Genomic DNA, 19,105 nt, shown 5'->3' with positions numbered 1-19,105 from the left:
AGTGCTATCATCGACATCCATATGGTGCCTCTCCGATCCCGCACTATGACAGCGAGAGCTTAATCGCAACATGAGCACAATGATGCAATGACGCTTCTCTACCTATTCACTGAGTGATTGGTGGCCATGCGATCACTTTGCAGCACATGACATTTGCAAAGATGTCAAAGTCGCAACTGCAATACAGAAATTAACAAAATCCGTAACCAACCAAACCATAGAAGCGCAACTCTACACCCTATGGCAAATGCCGCTGATTGTTGTTTTAGTCGCCCGCACTTCTCGTTCGCAAACCAGCATGAGGGATCCTCTTCGTACTGCTGGCTTTTTCGCTCAAAGCAGTTAGTTCTTGAAACTTCTTCGGGAGACGGCTTTAATGAGAGCCCTACGCAAATGACTAATATAAACCTAAACGTTGGTAGCCCAAGTTACGGCGTCGTATAAGACCTGGCTTTGTTTTACGTTTAAAAACATTTTCGCACTTTCCAGTCCAGTACACACACTGCGACATTGGTGCTGCTAGATTCGTCTGCATCAAATGGATTATGCTGTATAGACGGGGTTCTGCGCCAACTTGATTGAGAATAAACCGACAGCAGCTCGCTTTGATCGCAATCAGTGGCACTTTGCGCTCAGTGGGTTACAATAAAGAATTCGCTCCTAGGAATGCGGAAATCAACAAAAATCGCGCGGCAGACATCAGACCAGTTTCCACTCATTGGTGAAAGTTCTATCTCGACTCGAACTTTAGTAATAAGGTAAGCGCTTCACTTTCTGCGATGACTGTGGAGGGGTCACGGATAATTACAGCTGTCAACAGGGTGACCCGTAGACGATCAGGTAGCTCGAGAGGGCATTGGCCACATTCGACGCGGTGGGTCTCAAGGAATTCTCGCGTCGCTTCTCCTCTCAGCGTCGTCCATGTCATGCATGCAATGCTATAGCACCAACCCGACGGGGTGGACCAGACAGCACCAGTGGTAAAGTCTAAAGAAGAGGCAAAGAAGGCTTCCCTTTGGATCCAGTTCTAAAGTATTCTAGATATTTGTAAGCAACAAATGCCTTCGAGAAGCACGCAGTATCCATCACGAATGCGTCGGCACAGCAGCTGCGTCATGACCTGTTGCCATCAGCAACACACGTAAAAACATGTGTGCCACGTGCGATATTGTTAGCGGCTGTTACGCGTCGAAATGTCCTCGTTTATTTCCTGCAACGATGGAATTCATTTCATTATCAATCTGGTCCTAATTTCTCTGTTGTCCGCGTTTATTTCGCGCTGTCTTTCCTCAATGAATTCGCACCAACTAGCTCGCATTCCTACCTCCTAAAGGAAAAAAAAGAAGTTAATTCGTCCTAACGGTTATTTATTTAGCTGGTAAATTACTGTATGAAAGCATATTTTGCCTTAGAGCCATTTAATATGCGCTGCAGGCAGGAAATAAATGTGAAGCTTGACACAAACGCGCATTTCCTTTGCATAAGCACTTTTTTTCGTGGCTTTATTCTGCACCGTTGACTTAAAGACGCAGCGCTGGCTATGCTGTCGCGGCGTTTCCATGGTCAAAATAATTCTTTGAGCTCGATCCGGATCGGATGGTGTAGGTGCCCTCCAACGCAAAGAACTTGTGGGAAACTATCGCCGCAAAGTTTACACACGTAGTTCGGCGGCCACAGCAAATCATGCTTCGACAGTTCAGTGAAAGCGAGGAGGACACAGCGCTGTACCCCCGCTGTTGTACATTTTTTGTGGTAGGTAGTTCTCTATGGAATGCGCCCTTGAAGCACGACCGACAAGACCCCCCTCCCCCCCACCCCCTGCATTATTGTGGCACACTCTATGGACAAGAACGGCACAGAGAGCGGCGCTGCTGCGCCGGCGTTGAGAGCGCCGCATGCGAAGCAAAATTCTAATAGCGGGTGGTACCCTTCTCCCATCTCTCGTTCGCACCGCCTTTATTGCCTCCTGCACTGCGCGTGTTTGGGCACGTTTCGTGCCGCGCGCGGTGTGTGCCTACGTGTGTGCGCGTGGACATTTCATTCGAAGGGCGATTTACAGTCTGTTTCACATTTAGGGAAACTCGGAGCGCATTGCATCGCGATGCGGCGAGCGCTTGAGTCAGGCGGCGGCAGCAGCTCGCGCAGCTGCTCGAGGGGCGGGATCTTGAACGGCGTCGTCTGCTACGGCGGCGCGCGCTGGCCGCATTGTCGGGAAGCGTTCTACTGTCAGTTGCAGGGCGCCGATCTCATGGTTACTGCGTGAAATGAGCCGGTATTCTTTACTAAGCGTTGTGCGACGCCCACTGATACGCCTCGAAGGTAAGTTCATCGCTGAAAGGTGCAGGGCAGTCATAGACGACGTACTGATTCCATACATTCTTGACGGCCCGTTTCTGGAAGGCGACTGTATATTCTAACGCGATAGGTCGCCGATCCACACTGCTCCTGTTGTGCAAGAACTGCCGGAAGAGCGCGCAGTCACTCTCTTGGAGTGGCCGCCTCAATCCCCGCGCGCCAACATCATTTAAAATGTCTGGGGCTCGTTGAAAGTATCACTGGCGCAACATCCCCTCTATCAGTCGCCCCCGAGGATAGGCTTCGATCCACCATTGTCAGCGACTGAGACGTGTTGCGAATGAAGACATTTCTGATCAAGTCATTCTACACTTCACTGCCTTCCAGGATGAGCGCTGTCATCGCTGCCGCTGGGGACATGACGAGATACTAACTGAAGTTCCGAGCATGACGTGTCCGATTCACCGCCGGCGGGCAGGCTCTGCCTGGTGTAGTGAATGATTGTCGAGAAAAATCACTTCCGGCTCATTGTCTTAACCTAAAACATTTCTTTAATCGTATCCGTTTGTTTCATCGTGTTCGACCCCCATAGTTATCATTGTTGAGTGCTTTGTTTTGCTTTCGAGTCAAACAAAGACTGAGCACGTTCCGCGCACATCTTGGTGCGTCTTGTCACTGCTTATTACGGTAGCACACACAGTGAAGAAATATACGTGCACGCGCTCAGTACCCCGGCCTTTCGAAAGAACAAACGAAGCATGCTGTCAAAAGAAGTTTGTGGAACTCCATTATCGCCAATGCCTTCATTGCCTCGGAGTTTGGCTTCGCACAACGTTTAGTAAAGAATATAAGCTCAGCTCCCGCAGTACCGATGAAATCGGTGCACTGCCCCTGACAGTAGCACGCTTCCCGACAATGCGGCCAGCGCGCGCCGCCGTAGCAGACGAAGCAGACCACGACTCCGCCCCTCGAGCGTCTGCGCCTGCTCGAGCTGCTGCCACCTCACGACTCCATTGCTTGCCGCATCGCGATGCAATACGTTCCGAGTTGTCCCCTAAGTGTGAAACAGACTGTACACGCTTCTATTTGCCTTTAAGAAGATCGATACGATTGACGATTATTTTTATGGCTGCAAAAGGGCAGCGTCTGTTTAACCGTGTAAGTGACGCTGAGCAGGTAATTGTAAACGACATCGTATGTGCCGCTGGAAAAATCGTCAGCACATACGATGCGGCACATACGAGCTAAAGTCATTTTTGCAGTGTCTCACAATGTTTGCTACAAATCCGTGTTGTCTCTGATGGCGACAACGGACTTCCATCGACACTGAGCGGAAATAAAAAAATATATCGCTGCATAGCACAAGTACGACATGCGCACACAACTTTAACTAGTACGTCCCCTACAATATGGAATAGAGGCAGCAATGTAGACAGCTTGGCCATTTTTTTAACAGTGCCCAAGAGACGGAAGTTGAAAGTATTAGTAATCATTCCTGCTTCAGCAATGCCGTCGCGACCAAGACGCGGGCGTGTATCGTCCAGTAAGTCGATCGAGCGATGCAGTGGTGAAGCGGGAATGAACTCCGGTCATGTTCAATGCATCGTGCACGTATTCAATTTCTCGGCACGCGTGAACTTCGGCCACTGCTAGCGCATACAACAAAAGTGGTTTCCATTTTTTGGCAGCGCACACACAAACGAAACACGAGAAAGAAGACAAGACAAGCGCTCGTCGAACAACTCAAAGTTTTTATATGAATAAAAGAATTATGTACCGAGTAATTTTTAAATTCATGTGGGTTACATATAAAAGCCGTCATACACTCAGGAGTGATTAATGAACGCGCTCGCTTCGTTTGCCAGTTGTTTACTTCACTCGGCGCACCGCAGTAATCCATGTCTGTCGTCTGCTTTTTTCATACCATTTTCTTGTGAATTGGCAGAATTTCACTGGTGGCATCAACCCTTTCGTGTTTACATTGCTGTCGTGACAGTAAACAACGCAATAATAATTTCCGGTCATCCTAAGAGGCGCCGTCGCAAACAAGAGACGTTTCGCGTGCAGCGCGAACTGAACGCGGGCACGACCGCTAAGGGAAGCGGCGGCGGAAACTGTTACGACTTTGAGGTGGTCCCGTAGCGCTCGTCACCCGTTTCGTGACAGAGCGTTGGTAGCGAAGACTCCGAGTCAGGCGTCGGTGAGAATAACAAAAGGGACTTTATACACTATATACAGGTCATTATACAGGACATGAAGGGATCGGCACTGGGGCCGAGAGCTCACAGCAAACGCGACTGTTCTCGCACGGCGACGTCCGGCGAAAACGCGTGACACATCTCACTCCAGTCGAGAGCGGCACTCTGCTCCCGGTGGGTCGGCGGATCCGGTTTTCCAGGCGGCGCGCCGCGGCTTATAAGCCCCCAGAAACCATTGTCACTCAAACGGCCCAATACAAAGTGAGCACTCGACGGTCGTCGGAGGGGGTCCAACCAGCGATCACGCTCGCCACCCCGTTCAAAACTGGCGGGCGCGGTGACCTCCAGGGAAGGGGATGTATGGCGCCGGGCTGTCTGGCACTTGGCGACACGTTTGAACATGTTGCCCGCCGATGCTTCTCCGGAGGACACCACTGCCTGACGGCTCAGCATCTTGACTTGTCAAGGGAGAATTAGGGCGCTGTGCCTTTCGGCGCAGCCCCGGGTTTGTCCAAAGGGCGCTCGCAGGAAAATTCTCCATCTTGCGGATTCGGAATCCGGGCTTGTGGTAATGGCACAACAAAACCTACACCCGTTGGAGATGAAATCGTTCCGCCAGGGGAGAAACGAGCGCTGGCGTCTAGGATGAAACTTGGCGTGCGGTCGTCCATAGCCCCGTCTCGTTTCACTCTTCACACGGACGCATCTCCAGCAATATTAACTTGAAAAAGTACGCGGAGCTGTTTTTCAATAGAAAAGGTCTTGTTTACAGGCATTTCTGCCTCGAATGCGGTCTGCCTACCCTTTCTCTTCCCCACCAAAGAGGGAGCACAAACACAAATGCATTTGCACTTACTCCAAATTTCTTGTTCTTGAAGTAGCCCAAGCCCAACCCTTGTTAGCCCAGTGAACCATTGTTATCAATGAATAGCCTTTAGCAGTACCAAACCCTCTCTCTTTAATTGGGTGTGAACCATTGTGGAATGGTAAAGGCGGAGCTGGTGAATGGAGACAATACATCTTTTGCCAGTGTGTGGTCGAACTTATTTTCGCAACATTAGCAACCTGAGGCCCCCACCAGTCAATAAATAAAAATACATTTTCGCACTTTTAAAATCGCCATCAGGACAGTACGACTTGCCACGCGAGTAGTTCCAATGCATTGAACTTTGTGACTCATGTACAATTCGACTGTATATTTTTATTCATCCAGTGTTCTACTGGGAACCATATTTTTTGTCGCTATTCTCCCTTTTTACACAAATTTATTTCCTTTGCCAAGTGAAGGGGAGTAGCCGGTGCCACCATAAAGGCGCCAACCTCTCCTAATATTCATTTCAATAAAAAAATATTCCCACGTCCTTCAGTAATATGCGAGAAATTGAAGAACAGCGCTGTGTCACACCGGATATTATTTACGTACTTGAACCGGCAGAAATGAATGTTCTCAAATAGGACGCGTCAACCTTGAACAGGTGCCACAAGCATTTGTCATAAAGAACTGATTACATGAGTGCCGCACGATATGCATTTCAGACTTTTTGTTACACGAAAGTCATTACCACGTGACCATCAGAGGCAAGCGTCCCCGCCCTCTAATAAAACAAGGCGCACAAGAATAACAGCCAAGAAAAGTTAAGGTAACGAAAACAAGTGACGTAATGAATCGATTTAATTAAATTCTGTACAGTAATGTTAATAACGTTAATGTTTCTGATATTCCCCAGATTCACAGGGAAATATCTATGGGTAACAAACAGAGCGTTGCTTTTGATGGCAAGAGAACCTGCAAACTCGACTTGACGAACGTATTATTAATATTTTACATCGTGCTTAAAAGATGCCTCAGTGAATAATCCTGAATTTATTTTTTAAACTGATACGCGACGGAATATTTAGTCAGTTTTGACACTGTATATCATTGTTATTGCGAGGAGTCGCGGGTTGGGAAAGGTGTGTAATGCTACGGTGACAGCCATAAGCCATTGCTTCGTGTAATTCAGTAGGAGTTATTACTTGTCCTTATCTAGTTTGATTTCTGGATTTACTTGGTGACAGCAATAGCCATGCCCAGTTTCTCGCGCGTCAACATAAGAAGCCATCGTAGGCCAAATAGAGTTCGACGAACAAGCGGACATGAAGAATGTTCAGGTTGGAGATTTCCTTTTTATTTTCTGCCGTGCTTTAGAGAATGCCACTGCGCATGCGCGAAAGAATTTCCCAGGAAAATCCTTTACACAATCGGTATGGGAACAAGGTACTGCTGCCACTCTACAGCGATCGCTTTTACGATCAACATATCCTGCAAGCCCAGCAAATAATAACAGCGCAAGCATAACTAAATAAATGCATAAATACACGACTAGACACATTAGAAGTCCCCAAATCCACCTCGTCAATTCAGGGTTTTCATGTGGTACCCAATAATAACATAAATTTAATAGAATGAACCACCCACGCAGTATTTTTCGTGAAGCATATAACAAAATCTGCACTGCACTTTTTCACATTTGCATTCAAGTAACAAGACAGTGTTATTGCTTGCTACTAAATGACATTCATGTTTGATACCACATTGAGCTAGTGCAGCTATATATATATATATATATATATATATATATATATATATATATATATATATATATATATATATATATATATATATATATATATATATATATATATATACACATACAGACATACATACATATATAATTTCAATAGGTGCGCCGTACTCGTTTCGCTTATATAAATTAAAGAATTCGTTAGTCCTTCTGTTCGTACATGCCTTCCGCCTTTAAACGCCTTTCAGCACTTACACCACATGGTGCAATGGCAACAAGCTAAAATATGTGCAGCCATGCTTTTAAAGACATTAGCTCGAAGCTCCGTAGCTGAAAGGCTGTCAATGACTTATTCTATTGTCAGGTGGGAGCAGTGTGAAGCAAGGAATGCGGACGCGGGCTGGCCACTTACTATAGCTTGTATTCCTTTTACCCCAAGTACCGAGAATTGAGCGAGTTGGAATATCTGCGTGAACTGGAAGCGTCTCTGTTTCGTCTTTGTGTATTTGGGATGACAGTTGACAAATAAATTCCTGTTTGCCTACTCTGGAAAAATGCACCCCTCCTTTGACCTTCAGAGTGGAAGTGTCTCTCTCTCTGTGGCCGGCATGTCTCCCACTCTTGCCACAAAGACGTTCCGATATTGCAGAATTCTTTAACCCCCTCAGCAGCAATTTGCAACCAATAACGACCAAGAATGGAAGCCGCGCCTGCCAGGCTGTAAAAGAAACAGTGTCCATCTCGGCAACATTTTTCTCAGCTCTCAGTGCGTCCGAGTCTGACCTTCGGGACGTCACGCACTTCCTCGCCGCAAACAACCTTGACGACCTGGGCCTGGCCGCAGACGAAGACCGTGAGGCGCCCATCATTCCCTGATCGTCTTGCAAGCATCAGCATCGTGAAAGACGCGCTGTTCAACCTCCGCTACCACCAGACAGGCGCCCAGACACGACAACTACCAGAGATGAACGCAGAAGCTTTCCATCGCCGAACGAGCGATCCGACGACCGCTCGAGAGAGCGACGACTCAGACTACGGAGACGGGCAACCTGGCTCTACGTTGCAGCCATCCGGGTCTTCCGAGGATCGCCTGGATACCAATTACACCCTGGAAGGGTTCAACTGCCCATTCGTGAACGAGCGACCGATCACCTTCGTGAAGCCGTTGTCCTGGCTGCGCGTCTGCGTGAGGTGCACGGTGGTTGCGGCCGGTACTGTGCTGCTTCCCTGCGGTCACACCTTGTGTGATTGGTGCCTTGACGACATTTCTGATTGCGGGACAAATGCGGCTCGGCGGGAGGGCGACCTTTTCGAAGACAGGCCCCGCGACGGCTCGTGTCCCCTGGACAGTGAACCCTTTGTGGAGACCGACCTCGTGGTTCTGGACTTCCCAGTGCCGCATCTTCTGAAACTTCCGGTGCGCTGCTTCCATGCCGACTTGGGCTGCCCGTTCGTCGGAAAGCTTGGAGAACTTCAGGGTCACCTGCAGGAATGCCTCTTCAGAACCGAGACCTTCGTGTTGATGCCTCGGTGTTGGTAGCATCGCCGGCGCCTAGGCCTGTGATCACCGCTGGATCAGTCAGCACTGTGCCGCTCACGACAGGCCGCACAGACCGCTGCAATTACGTAGCCTGTGACTACGTGCGCTGAAGTTCGAAGCAGCTGCCTTTGAAGATATGCCTGTATTGCTCAAATTCGTAGTAAACATTATTGTTTCTGTTCTACCGAATTGCTCGATTATTTGCGTGCCTTGCGGCGGTCGGCTGGAAACGGTCTGAACAGCTGCATCACATTGATTAGGTATAGACGAGGTGTTTCTTTCATTATTTTTTTCTCATTTAGGATTTGCAAGAGAAAGTGGTTAGGAGCTTAGCGAACGTAGGCTTTATGACACGTGGCTGGGTTCCTAGATGGGTATATACTTGTCAGTATATTGTAAAACTATAGCATATAGTAAAACTAGTAATAACTGGCCTTATATCGAGCCAGTCTGATGACCTAATAAGTAGTGCCAGTGAGCGTACGCGTTTTCTCCGTTAAAGAAAAGCTGTAGCTAAAGGTACGTCCGACTCTGTCTCCAACATTTCAGAGGTACGTTAGACGTATTCGGCATTGTCTTTATCGATGCAAGTGGGAGGTTTCTCTTTGCTATTTTCCAGGTTTCGAGTTCACATACTTCGCTAATAATCAATATTAACAGCTAAATATAGGTTTCGCTCGCGTCACCGACTATATTGTAGGGCAGCGTGCCCGTTTCGTTGCTGCCCGCTTACACGGGAGTGTTTGTTAATGCAGTAACAAATGCCGCGTGTGCTTCTATGGCGTTGACGCGCACTTGCCAAGGAATAATGACGACGCAATTCATATTTTTGTCCCCGACCAGATACTAGGACAACGCGTCCTTATCGAAACTATAGAGCGGAATGATGCATTGAATCTCCGCTACCTGTTGACTAAGTGATTGGTGATTACAAAGACGTTAAATTCGAAACTGCAATACACAAATTAACAAAATCCTTAACGACCCAAAACCAGACAAGCGCAACTCTTGTCCGTACGGTAAGTTCCGCTAACTGTTATTCAAGTCACCCCGCTCTTTCAGTACATTAGACATTCAGTACTTTTAAAGACATTAGCTCGAAGCACCGTAGCTGAAAGGCTGTCAATGACTTATTATATTGTCAGGTGGGAGCAGTGTGAAGAAAGTGTGAAGAAAGCAGTGTGATAAATATTATTGTTTCTCATTTTCCGAATTGCTCGATTATTTGCGTGCCATGCGGCGGCCGGCTTTAAACGGCATGAACAGCTGCATCACTTTGATTAGGTATAGACCAGGTGTTTCTTTTATTATTTTTTTCTGAATTAGCATTTACTAGAGAAGGCCACGTGGCTGGGTTCCTAGACGGGTATACACTTGTCAGAATATAGTAAAACTATAGTATGTCGTAAAACTAGCAATAACTGGCTTTACATCGAGCCAGTCTGATGACCTAATAAGTAGTGTTAGGGAGCGTATATGCGTTTTCTCCTTTAAAGAAAAGCTGTGGCTAAAGGTACGTCCGACACTGTCTCCAACATTTTAGAGGTACGTTAGACGTATTCGGCATTGTCTTTATCGATGCAAGTGCGAGGTTTCTCCTTGATCTGTTCCATGTTTCGACTTCAGATACTTCGCAAATAATCAATATTAAATATAAGTTATCCTCGCGTCACCAGCTATACTGTGGTGCAGCAGGCCTGTTTCGTTGCAGCCCGCTTACACGGAGGTGTTCGTCACTGCAGTGACCCCTGCCACGTGTGCTCCCATGGCATTGAATCATACTTGCCAAGGAAAATAACAACGCAATCCATATGGCGCGTCCCCGAACACATACTATGACTATAGTGCCTAGAATATACTGGCTAGTGTGCCGTCCGCGGCCTCCCGGGTGGCACCAAATGCAATGAATGTCGGCGGCTGCCGCTAGGGGCGCTGCAGTGCAGGTGGGTGCCGCGGCACCATCCGGTCTTCGTAGCCCGCCGTGTTTCCACAGCATCGGCAAGTGGGATGCTGCGCTTTTTGTTTTTATTAAGCTGTAGCAGCAGCACAGTTCAAATGTGGGCAGCTGATTTATAAATCAGGGTTTGTTTTGCTTACAACAGGCTTCTCTAGCGCTTGTCGCTTGCACAAAAAGCGTGTGCTAGCTCAGCTGGGCTTCGAGCGGGGAACTCGATGTGTTTCTATGCTGGCGAAGAGAAAACGTAATTTTTAAGGCAAATGCCTTGATCTCCATGTTCCAAGGCCGTGTTGCGAGGTACAGAACATATCACACGATCCAAGGAAGGCCAGAAACGAACCAAGCTAGCATGTCCAGCCGTGTATAAGAGATGCTAATCATTAGCAAATTTCATTATTGATTATAGTGATTGGATTATGTGGGATTAGGCTTAATTAGAGGGATTAAGGTGTATTAATTAAGGAGGATTAGGGTGGATGAAGGAGGACTAGAGTGAATTAGAGTAGGCTTTACAATGCGTTCGCCTTCGTACGTGTCTCTTCGGCGATAGCTAAGGACACTTGTTTTTTTATTCTAGCGATGATTGCAACGTAATTTTTTAGGGGTAAGTTTTAGGTTACATTTTTCATTCTAATAAAGTAAAGGAATATTAATGCATAACCATTCAAAACCGCTGTAACCGATCATCTTTTGAAATGACTTTAACTTCTCTGTTCTTTCTTTTTATTTTATTTGCTGCTATTTCTGCCTATTATCTTATTGTTGTCCTCATAGGTTTGAATGTTTTTGATTGTTTGTAAACCATGTACCCAGCTCCTTATAATTCCCATTGGGCCCCGAGGACAGGATAATAAGAAAAAAAAAATGCCTGTAATATGGACTGCGCGTGGTGTTCCGTGTACTATACAATTTTTTATACTTGGTAAATACGTGCAGATTTCTTTTTATGTCTGATATACGTGAACAAAAATAGGAAACAGATCTTTCATTAAAGTGTAACAAAGATTTTATTTATGCGTAACAACAGTCAAACGCAGGCATATATAAGACAGCCCTAGATGAGATAATGCACACATACATGAAGAAAATAGATCGCGCAGTGACGCAGTTTAAGGAGCTTCTGCCGTTGCCTTTGCGCTTCCCTCTCTTTGTTGATGCCTTTTACAAAAAAACCGAAACCTCAAGAAAATAAAAAAGTTTGCAAGCGCTGTCAAAGCTGGCTTTTGCATGCTCTGGGCACCCTGCTTGGGGAAAGGCCAGCTGTCTGCAGCTGACCTGAAAAATCAGCTACACTCGCTACATGTAACTTGTTTCTGCTGAAGAACACAGTAAAAGCATCTTCCACGGGCTTCACAGCGGTTGACAACGTCTGGCTAAGATAGACAAGCAAGGCCTCCATTGTCAAAATGGGAAGTGCAATAATGAAGCAGCGTCGTTACTAGCTTCAGCTTTACTTACGCAAAGGAAGCCTGCACAATTTGGTCAAGAATTTTGGGCAGTGATCTTTCGTGCAACATAACCTGCAGTATAGTAGATCAAAGCACTACTGCTCGTTTTTTCTTGTTTTTTTTTTCCTGGTACTCAGGAAAAGTAAGCTGAATGCTTAGCATACTCAGGGAATATCGTGGGTATAGCTTAGTGTTTCAGGCGTGGTCACGATGGAAGAATACTTCCACCATGGGCGTGTTTTATCGCGGGGAATAACGCGCGCTCGACTAAGCTGTTTTCGAAATGTTTTTCACAAACCGCAGCAGTTGGTGCCGGCCTTCTGTCCGTTCTCCTGATCATTCTTGCCCATTCTGCTGCCGGTTCGTATCAGATGGTAGAGTGAACAAGGATACACGCCCTTTGTTCGAGCGGTAACCGCTTCTACACAACGGCACAAAGCAGGTTCTCTCCTTGCACTGTTTCTATAGCTTCGGCATTTTTTCACCGCCGCCGCATAGTTCTCGCAATGACAGGCACACGAACATAACAGCCACGCACTCACTCTTTGACAACACCAAGAACAAGCACGCAGCGCTGCTATAACACTAAAAACGCAAACACAGAAACCGACGCAACAGCTGCGAAACTGATATGCGAAGCAGACGACACGCGCAGTCTGCACCCACCCGTGTGGCAGCGACATCTGCCGGCCATAGTGGGCATTCATTGCAGGCGGCGCCACGCTCGTCCATTGAAAAGAGCTGGTGCACGGCACACTAGCCAGTATATTCTAGGCACCAAACTATGACAACGCCTGCTTATCGCAACTAGAGCGGAATGATGCAATGAAGTTCCGCTACCTATTGACTAAGTGATTGGTGGAAGTTCGAATCCGTTGCAGCATTTGACATTTACAAAGATGTCAAAAATTGAAACTTCATTACAGAAATTAACAAAATCTCTAACGACCCAAAGCAGACAAGCGCAACTCTTCTCCGTACGGTGAATTCCGCTCAGTGTTATTCAAGTCACCCGCACTTTTCGTTCGTATACAAACAAGCGTGAGTGACCTTAGTCGTACCGTATGCTTTTTCGCTCAGAGCAGTTCGTTCTTGACGCTTTTTCGGGAGACTGCTTTGACCAGATCCCTAGGCAAATTGCTAATCTAAACTTAAATGTTGTCAGCGTGAAATACGACGTCGTATAAGAGGTGGCTAAGTTTTACGTTTAAAACCATTTTCGCCCTCGCCAGTAAGATACACCCACACGCAATACTGATGCTGCAAGCGTCGTCTACATGAAATACATTATTCGTTATGGACGGGATTCTGCTCAAATTGATGGAGAACAGACGTACAGTAGTTTACCCTTATGGTATTCTTTGGCTGTACCAAGGGGAGGGCTCAGTTTTTTAATGAAACGTGTAGCGGCTGTTTGTGCTGAGTGCGTTACAATAAAGGTTAGAGTTCGACTTACGTAAAGAGCACTCTAATTCGCTTCTATAGGAACGGCGAAATGTGCAAAAATCAAGCGGGAGAAATCGGAGCAGTTTGCACTGTGTATTTGTTACGACAAGCACAGAAGCTATTGCAATTTGGCAGTTTTGTTAACGCTGGGGTAATACATCTGATTTCCACGCTGGGTACCCAGGCTGCATACGAAATTACTGGATGCTTTGTTTTTTTGGCCGACTTTCTTGGTGTGATCGTTTGCCTTGCGAGGCGAAACACTTTTCGCCACTTACATCTGAGAAGTCAAGACGCCATAAAGCAGGTAGGACGCACTGCTACAAGCGCTGGTGTGTGCGGTCATGGTTTGATTAAGTTTCTGCCACCACTCTTAAGTGCGCTACAGACAACGTGTAGAAACAGCCCGATAAAGTACGTAGGAGCCCAGGGCGCATTAGTCTTTGCTGTCGAGCTGCATTGAAGACGCGTCACAAAGACTGCCGAAAAAATGCTGAGACAAAAGAAAAACAATTCAACTCAGGAAAATAAAATTATCTATATCCCACGCACTGTGGGAATCGGCGTAAGCGAAGCTTTCTGTTTTGGTTACCTTGATTGACGAATAATTAGCGGTGATGTTGACGGAGAATGCTTAATTTCATCAACTGTCAGTCCAACACGACAGGGCTGAGTTGATATTTAACGTTACGTTGAGTGCACCACTGCTTTTTGTGCGCGTACAGAACGCACAGTGAGAGGTGTTTGCTTGAGGCATTGTTGTGCGCCATGTTTGGTAACCTCAGAGGGTATACAGCATTGTCATTGCCTCACATGACACATCACATCGTGGCAGAAGTAATAAATTTGATTTGGATTACGCGGCTGTACGTGTGAAAACGATAATCGGATTATAATGCACGATTTACTGGTGGCCTGCCGATCATTTTTGACAGCGTGGTGTTCTTTAACTTGTTCTAAAATCTAAGTGGAGCTGCGTTTTCTGTTTCGCCCCTGTCGAAAGGCTATTGCCGCCGTCGTCGTGGAATCCGCGACCTCGAGCGATGCCATAGTCGCGAAGCTACTGCAGCGTGTTTGCGTGCGCAGTTGCATTTTTCACTGTGTTTATATTCTTATGGTGTATATTATCCGTGCATATATGTAGTCTTTTTCATTGTCAGAACAAATTTAATGCTATTTTGTTGCCATTTTTTGTATTTATCTACGCTTCATTTCTAAGAGGAGGTCCCCTTTCCGCGATGTGCTATGAGACCTCCTTCTGAATATGTACACCCCCATGCGTGTATTTAATTTCAAAGCTCCACATGCCCGAAATTTCGATTCATGACATTAGCGTCCACATTTCACGACAGAGCTGCATGTTTCGAAGTATGTAACTTTTAAGACGTTCCTTAAATTCCCCTCAACGACAGAAGCATCTTCAAAAGCGCAGTAACAGCTTTTGAAACAAACAATAGACGTACGAAGCAGAGGAGGCCGGTGTAATGGTGGCTTTCCCTGTCGGGGTACTACATAAGAAAACGCGATCGGCAACACTTACGCAGACTTCCAAGCACACGCACGTTGTGTAAAACGAACACTTTTAACGCCAAGCACAGCCGCGACGCATCGTAGATATAGATGACGATTTATATGTTGCGAACACACTTCGTAACAGCAAGAACACAACTCGGACGTCAAGGTCACCCCGACGCATCGCAGCCGGCAAAGAGAGGCAAATTTGTAGAGCACATTACGAAACCACCGATTGGGTTGTTTCCTATGCCATATGTCCCACGTAGTCCTTTTTTTCCGGGTTGCAGAGAAAGCCCACGAAATATGGAAAAAAGAAAGCCACGTGGCGAAGAGTTTCCGCAATGGTATGGTGTTGCTCTCAAGCGTGCATTCAGTGCAAGCCTCAGTTCACTGAGGCTTGCACTGAATGCACGCTTGTACACGCTTGTACAGGCTTGTACACGCTTGTACACGCTTGAATGCACGCTGGAATGCACTCTTGCACTGACTGCACACTGAATGCACGCTTCTGTGCAAGCTCTCAGTTCACTGAGGCTTGCACTGAACTGGTTTACTCGTGCAATATGAATATGTGCTCAGAAAATAAAGTGAAATACTCGTGCTTACCAGCTGTCATTAATAAACCTGAAAACCTTTGCAGAACTGGAATTCCCGGTGTTGGAACACCATGCACACAGTCGCGGAACACATGTGTTGCCTCGTTCAGCCGCCGTCGTCTAATGCTCGGTAGACCTTTGCTGCGTCTTCCGTTCGTTGCACGCCTGATCGAGCTCCTCTGTCTTATCTTTCCCATCTTCATACTTGTGACCACAACCGAAGCAGATGAGCAACCGACTTTTTATATCACCGAGCGAGTGGCAAGGGCGAGCGGAGATAAGCTCGACGGACGCACGAAGACAACCGCTTCGCGCGATTTAAAATTCACAAAAAGAGAAATAAAAAAATACGTTGGGATGTCCGGCAACAGCTTGGAGCGCGCTTGTTCCTTGAAACCGAATTTAGCACTCTCCTACCGGGGGTCGGCTACGACAAGCGATCAGATAGTGAGCAGATTTACCATTTCATGCTGAGGCACACCGGTTCTCTTCGTTGAATTAAAACGGATATACGCAAAAGTGTTTACAACACATACACGCACCGCGGCTGATAATTCGGGTCACATCTTCGCGCCCCCGAGAGAGATTTCCGCGTACTGTGGTTTCCGATGCACCGAAAGGCTTCCCTGGCGATCTTATATGAACGGACATTGCGTGAATTTCGCAAAGTACGATCTAAAGCATCTCCAAATCGTTCCGCAGCACGAGACAGCAATACTTTCAAGCAGCGCCGCGCCGGATCGCACAACTCAGAGAGGAGGAAAGGCTCGCCACGCACCCTTTCCTCCTCGCTCAATGAAAAGGTCTATAGGGGATCCGTGTAGGGTAGTAAACCGGAATGACTTCTGCTAGCCTCCTTACATTTATATCGGTCTTTCCATCTTCTTCAACCGAGTACTTGTGCGATCTCATTTCATTTGGGTGTTCCGTTCATTTACTTTCTAGCTTTTGCTCCGCAATGGCTTTGGTTGCTTACATAAGAAATTCGCACGTGAATTGTAAATGGGTGGATCAAAGTCACTTCAGAACCAATAGTTTTGGTAGCTGGGACGCAGGGATTAAGGCAGGGTATTTCCCCTTCGTATACTCCATCCGGGTAGGAGTATTTTCGCTGCCAACATATATGCATCCTCTATGTTTTTAGTTCGTATTTATGAACATCATATTGGAAATAATTTATTTTCCGCAACGACAGATTACAGTCGAACCGTAATTGCTAATTACTGAGACGTATATTACCGTTCGAGTTTGATTAGCGGTATTTTTCTTGCGCTATCAAGAAGCTTAAAGGCTTCCTATTCTGCGGCTGTAGTCTTTCACTGCGCAAGCATTTTCATAAGGGAGGAAGGAAGGAAAAAGTGGAGATAGAAAGGCAGGAAGGTTAACCAGTTTAGCTTAACCGGTTTGCTACCCTACATATGGGAGCTGGATGGGGGCGTTGAAAGATGGGGAAGGGAGAGAGAGAGTACATAGCACAGCACACACATCGTCCGATAGAGTCCATCACTCTTGCGCGGTACATGATATGATTGTCACAGGCGCTTGTCCAATCCCGTCTCTTTCAAAAACCAAAGTAGTCCCTTCGTCGCCTTCAGCTGCGATGTCTTCTGTCGGCGGCATGGGAAAATCGTTTCGAGGGACCATGGTCTAGTGCCAAGGTGCGCTAGAACGGACGCCGTGGATTGTCGCTGGACATTATATTCAGGACAGTCGCACAGAATGTGTTCCAGCGTCTCCTCGCAAAGACAGGCATTGCAGAGAGCGTTGTCGGCCATATTCCAATGCGAAATGAGTGAGATTGCGTGAAAACCACCCCTAGCCATAAGCGCTAAAGTAGAGTCGCCTCTCTTTCGCGGAGTCCACTTGGCATACAGAGATGCATCAAAGAAGGGCAGGTGGTATTGACGGTTGCTCCGGTTGGTCTGGCTCTTTGGCGTGCAACATAGAGCATTTTCATAAGACGACCACTACGACGATGGCGAAAGCTCGAAGATATGAGATTCCTGAAGCACGAAGGTAAACTTGTAGCACAACGAAGCGGCTTCATATGACAATATTATATGCAAAATAAAGAAAAGCAGGACATCTTGCGCCCGTTCTACAACAGGATGCATCGTAAAAGAAAGGTACATCATTTTGCTGTGAAGTGAAATCTCCAAGAAGGAGCTTCTAAAGTCGGCGTGCAAAAAGGCTTGACAGGTATAGCTATTGGTTCGGGAAGGTTTTGACTATGCCTCTCCAAGGTCAAACAGACACACCGCCAACGTGAACCACGTGATCCTTTTTATTCTTTTGTCGCTATCGCGTTCATGTTTTTGCAGTTTTCCTCCAGTTCCATATGGCGAGCTCTTGCCTGAGCGAAGGCGCCATACTTTATTATTATTATTATTATTATTATTATTATTATTATTATTATTATTATTATTATTATTATTATTATTATTATTATTATTATTATTATTATTATATGTCAGCATTACGTGTTATGATGGTTATAGGTGTGCTGCAGAAATGAGAAAAATTAGGTGTAACACATATTGAATACAAAACAAAAGAGAACCGTTCATTTGGTCACCAGCTGAATAGAATGCATAAATATGTTACACTTCTGGAACGCAACAACTTAAAAAAAAAAAAACTGTGGACGATCCCTCTGTTACGAGGTGTTGTGAAAACAATGCGTGCAACAACTAACCAATGGTAACTAAATAAACTTTGAATATTTAGCATTGCTACTTCTTAAATATACAACGCATAAGAAATAAAAAAAAGAATTTGGGTAGATAACTATCGTTAATGCACAAAGGTGCTGCTAGAAAACAAACAGAGTACACGAAAGTAAAATTCTTTCTTTATTAAACGTGCGACACAATGTAGCTCGTTTGCACACAAATAGTGATAGAAGACAATTGTATTACAGGCAATAAAATATTGCTTGAATAAATGTGCATCACGAGGTAGTGCGAGAAAATCTGTCTGTGGAATTTCTGCACTCATGTTTTGTGAAAGCAATATTAAATCAGATGTAAGAGTAAGGAACGTAAATGAGATTCGTGTGGAAGGCTATGTTGTGTGAATAAATAGTTCGCACAAGGATACACTTTCACAATATCTTTTTGCCTTTGTAGCCATTCTCTCAGTCTTGAGATGATGTCAGGAGATGGATAATGTAAATGCACCTATGTATTTGTTAACTCGCTCGTTCCTGATATCAGCAAGAGCCGATAACTAAGGCGGGGATGAACCGGACGCTCAGTGCCTCTTTCCTTATTATGTTTTCTTACTGCGTATGATCACGAAGCGTTTATTGTCACCAAACAGTGCGAAAGAGACAGATAGAGAGATGAAGAGGAAAGGCAGTGAGGTTAACCAGATATCAGTCTCCGGTTTGCTGCCCTACACTGGGGATAGTATATAGGGGTTAGAAAGAAGACAGAGAGGAAAGCGTTAAAAAACAAAAAATGCCCGCAAGCTGAGACATACTTACTAGAGCTAACAAGACTAACAGGAAAAAAGTTGATACAGGACAGAGCGCTAGTGTCCTGT

General features: G+C 46.1%; 1 protein-coding gene across 1 annotated transcript in view; it reads right to left on the bottom strand.

The window, feature by feature from the left end:
- The window catches only part of LOC142558154 (uncharacterized), a 261,951-nt gene extending 246,306 nt beyond the window's left edge, over nt 1-15,645 (bottom strand). Inside the window, exon 1 of the mRNA XM_075670315.1 lies at nt 15,570-15,645. Within this exon, the coding sequence (XP_075526430.1) occupies nt 15,570-15,579 (10 nt within the window). The 5' untranslated portion in view covers nt 15,580-15,645. The remainder of the gene's footprint in view (nt 1-15,569) is intronic.
- Between the last annotated feature and the right edge of the window lie 3,460 nt (nt 15,646-19,105).

The sequence above is a fragment of the Dermacentor variabilis genome, chromosome 9, assembly GCF_050947875.1.
Source record: "Dermacentor variabilis isolate Ectoservices chromosome 9, ASM5094787v1, whole genome shotgun sequence".
Lineage (NCBI taxonomy): Eukaryota > Metazoa > Arthropoda > Arachnida > Ixodida > Ixodidae > Dermacentor > Dermacentor variabilis.
Note: the sequence above shows the minus strand (reverse complement) of the source record. Positions and strands in the feature narration are given on the sequence as shown.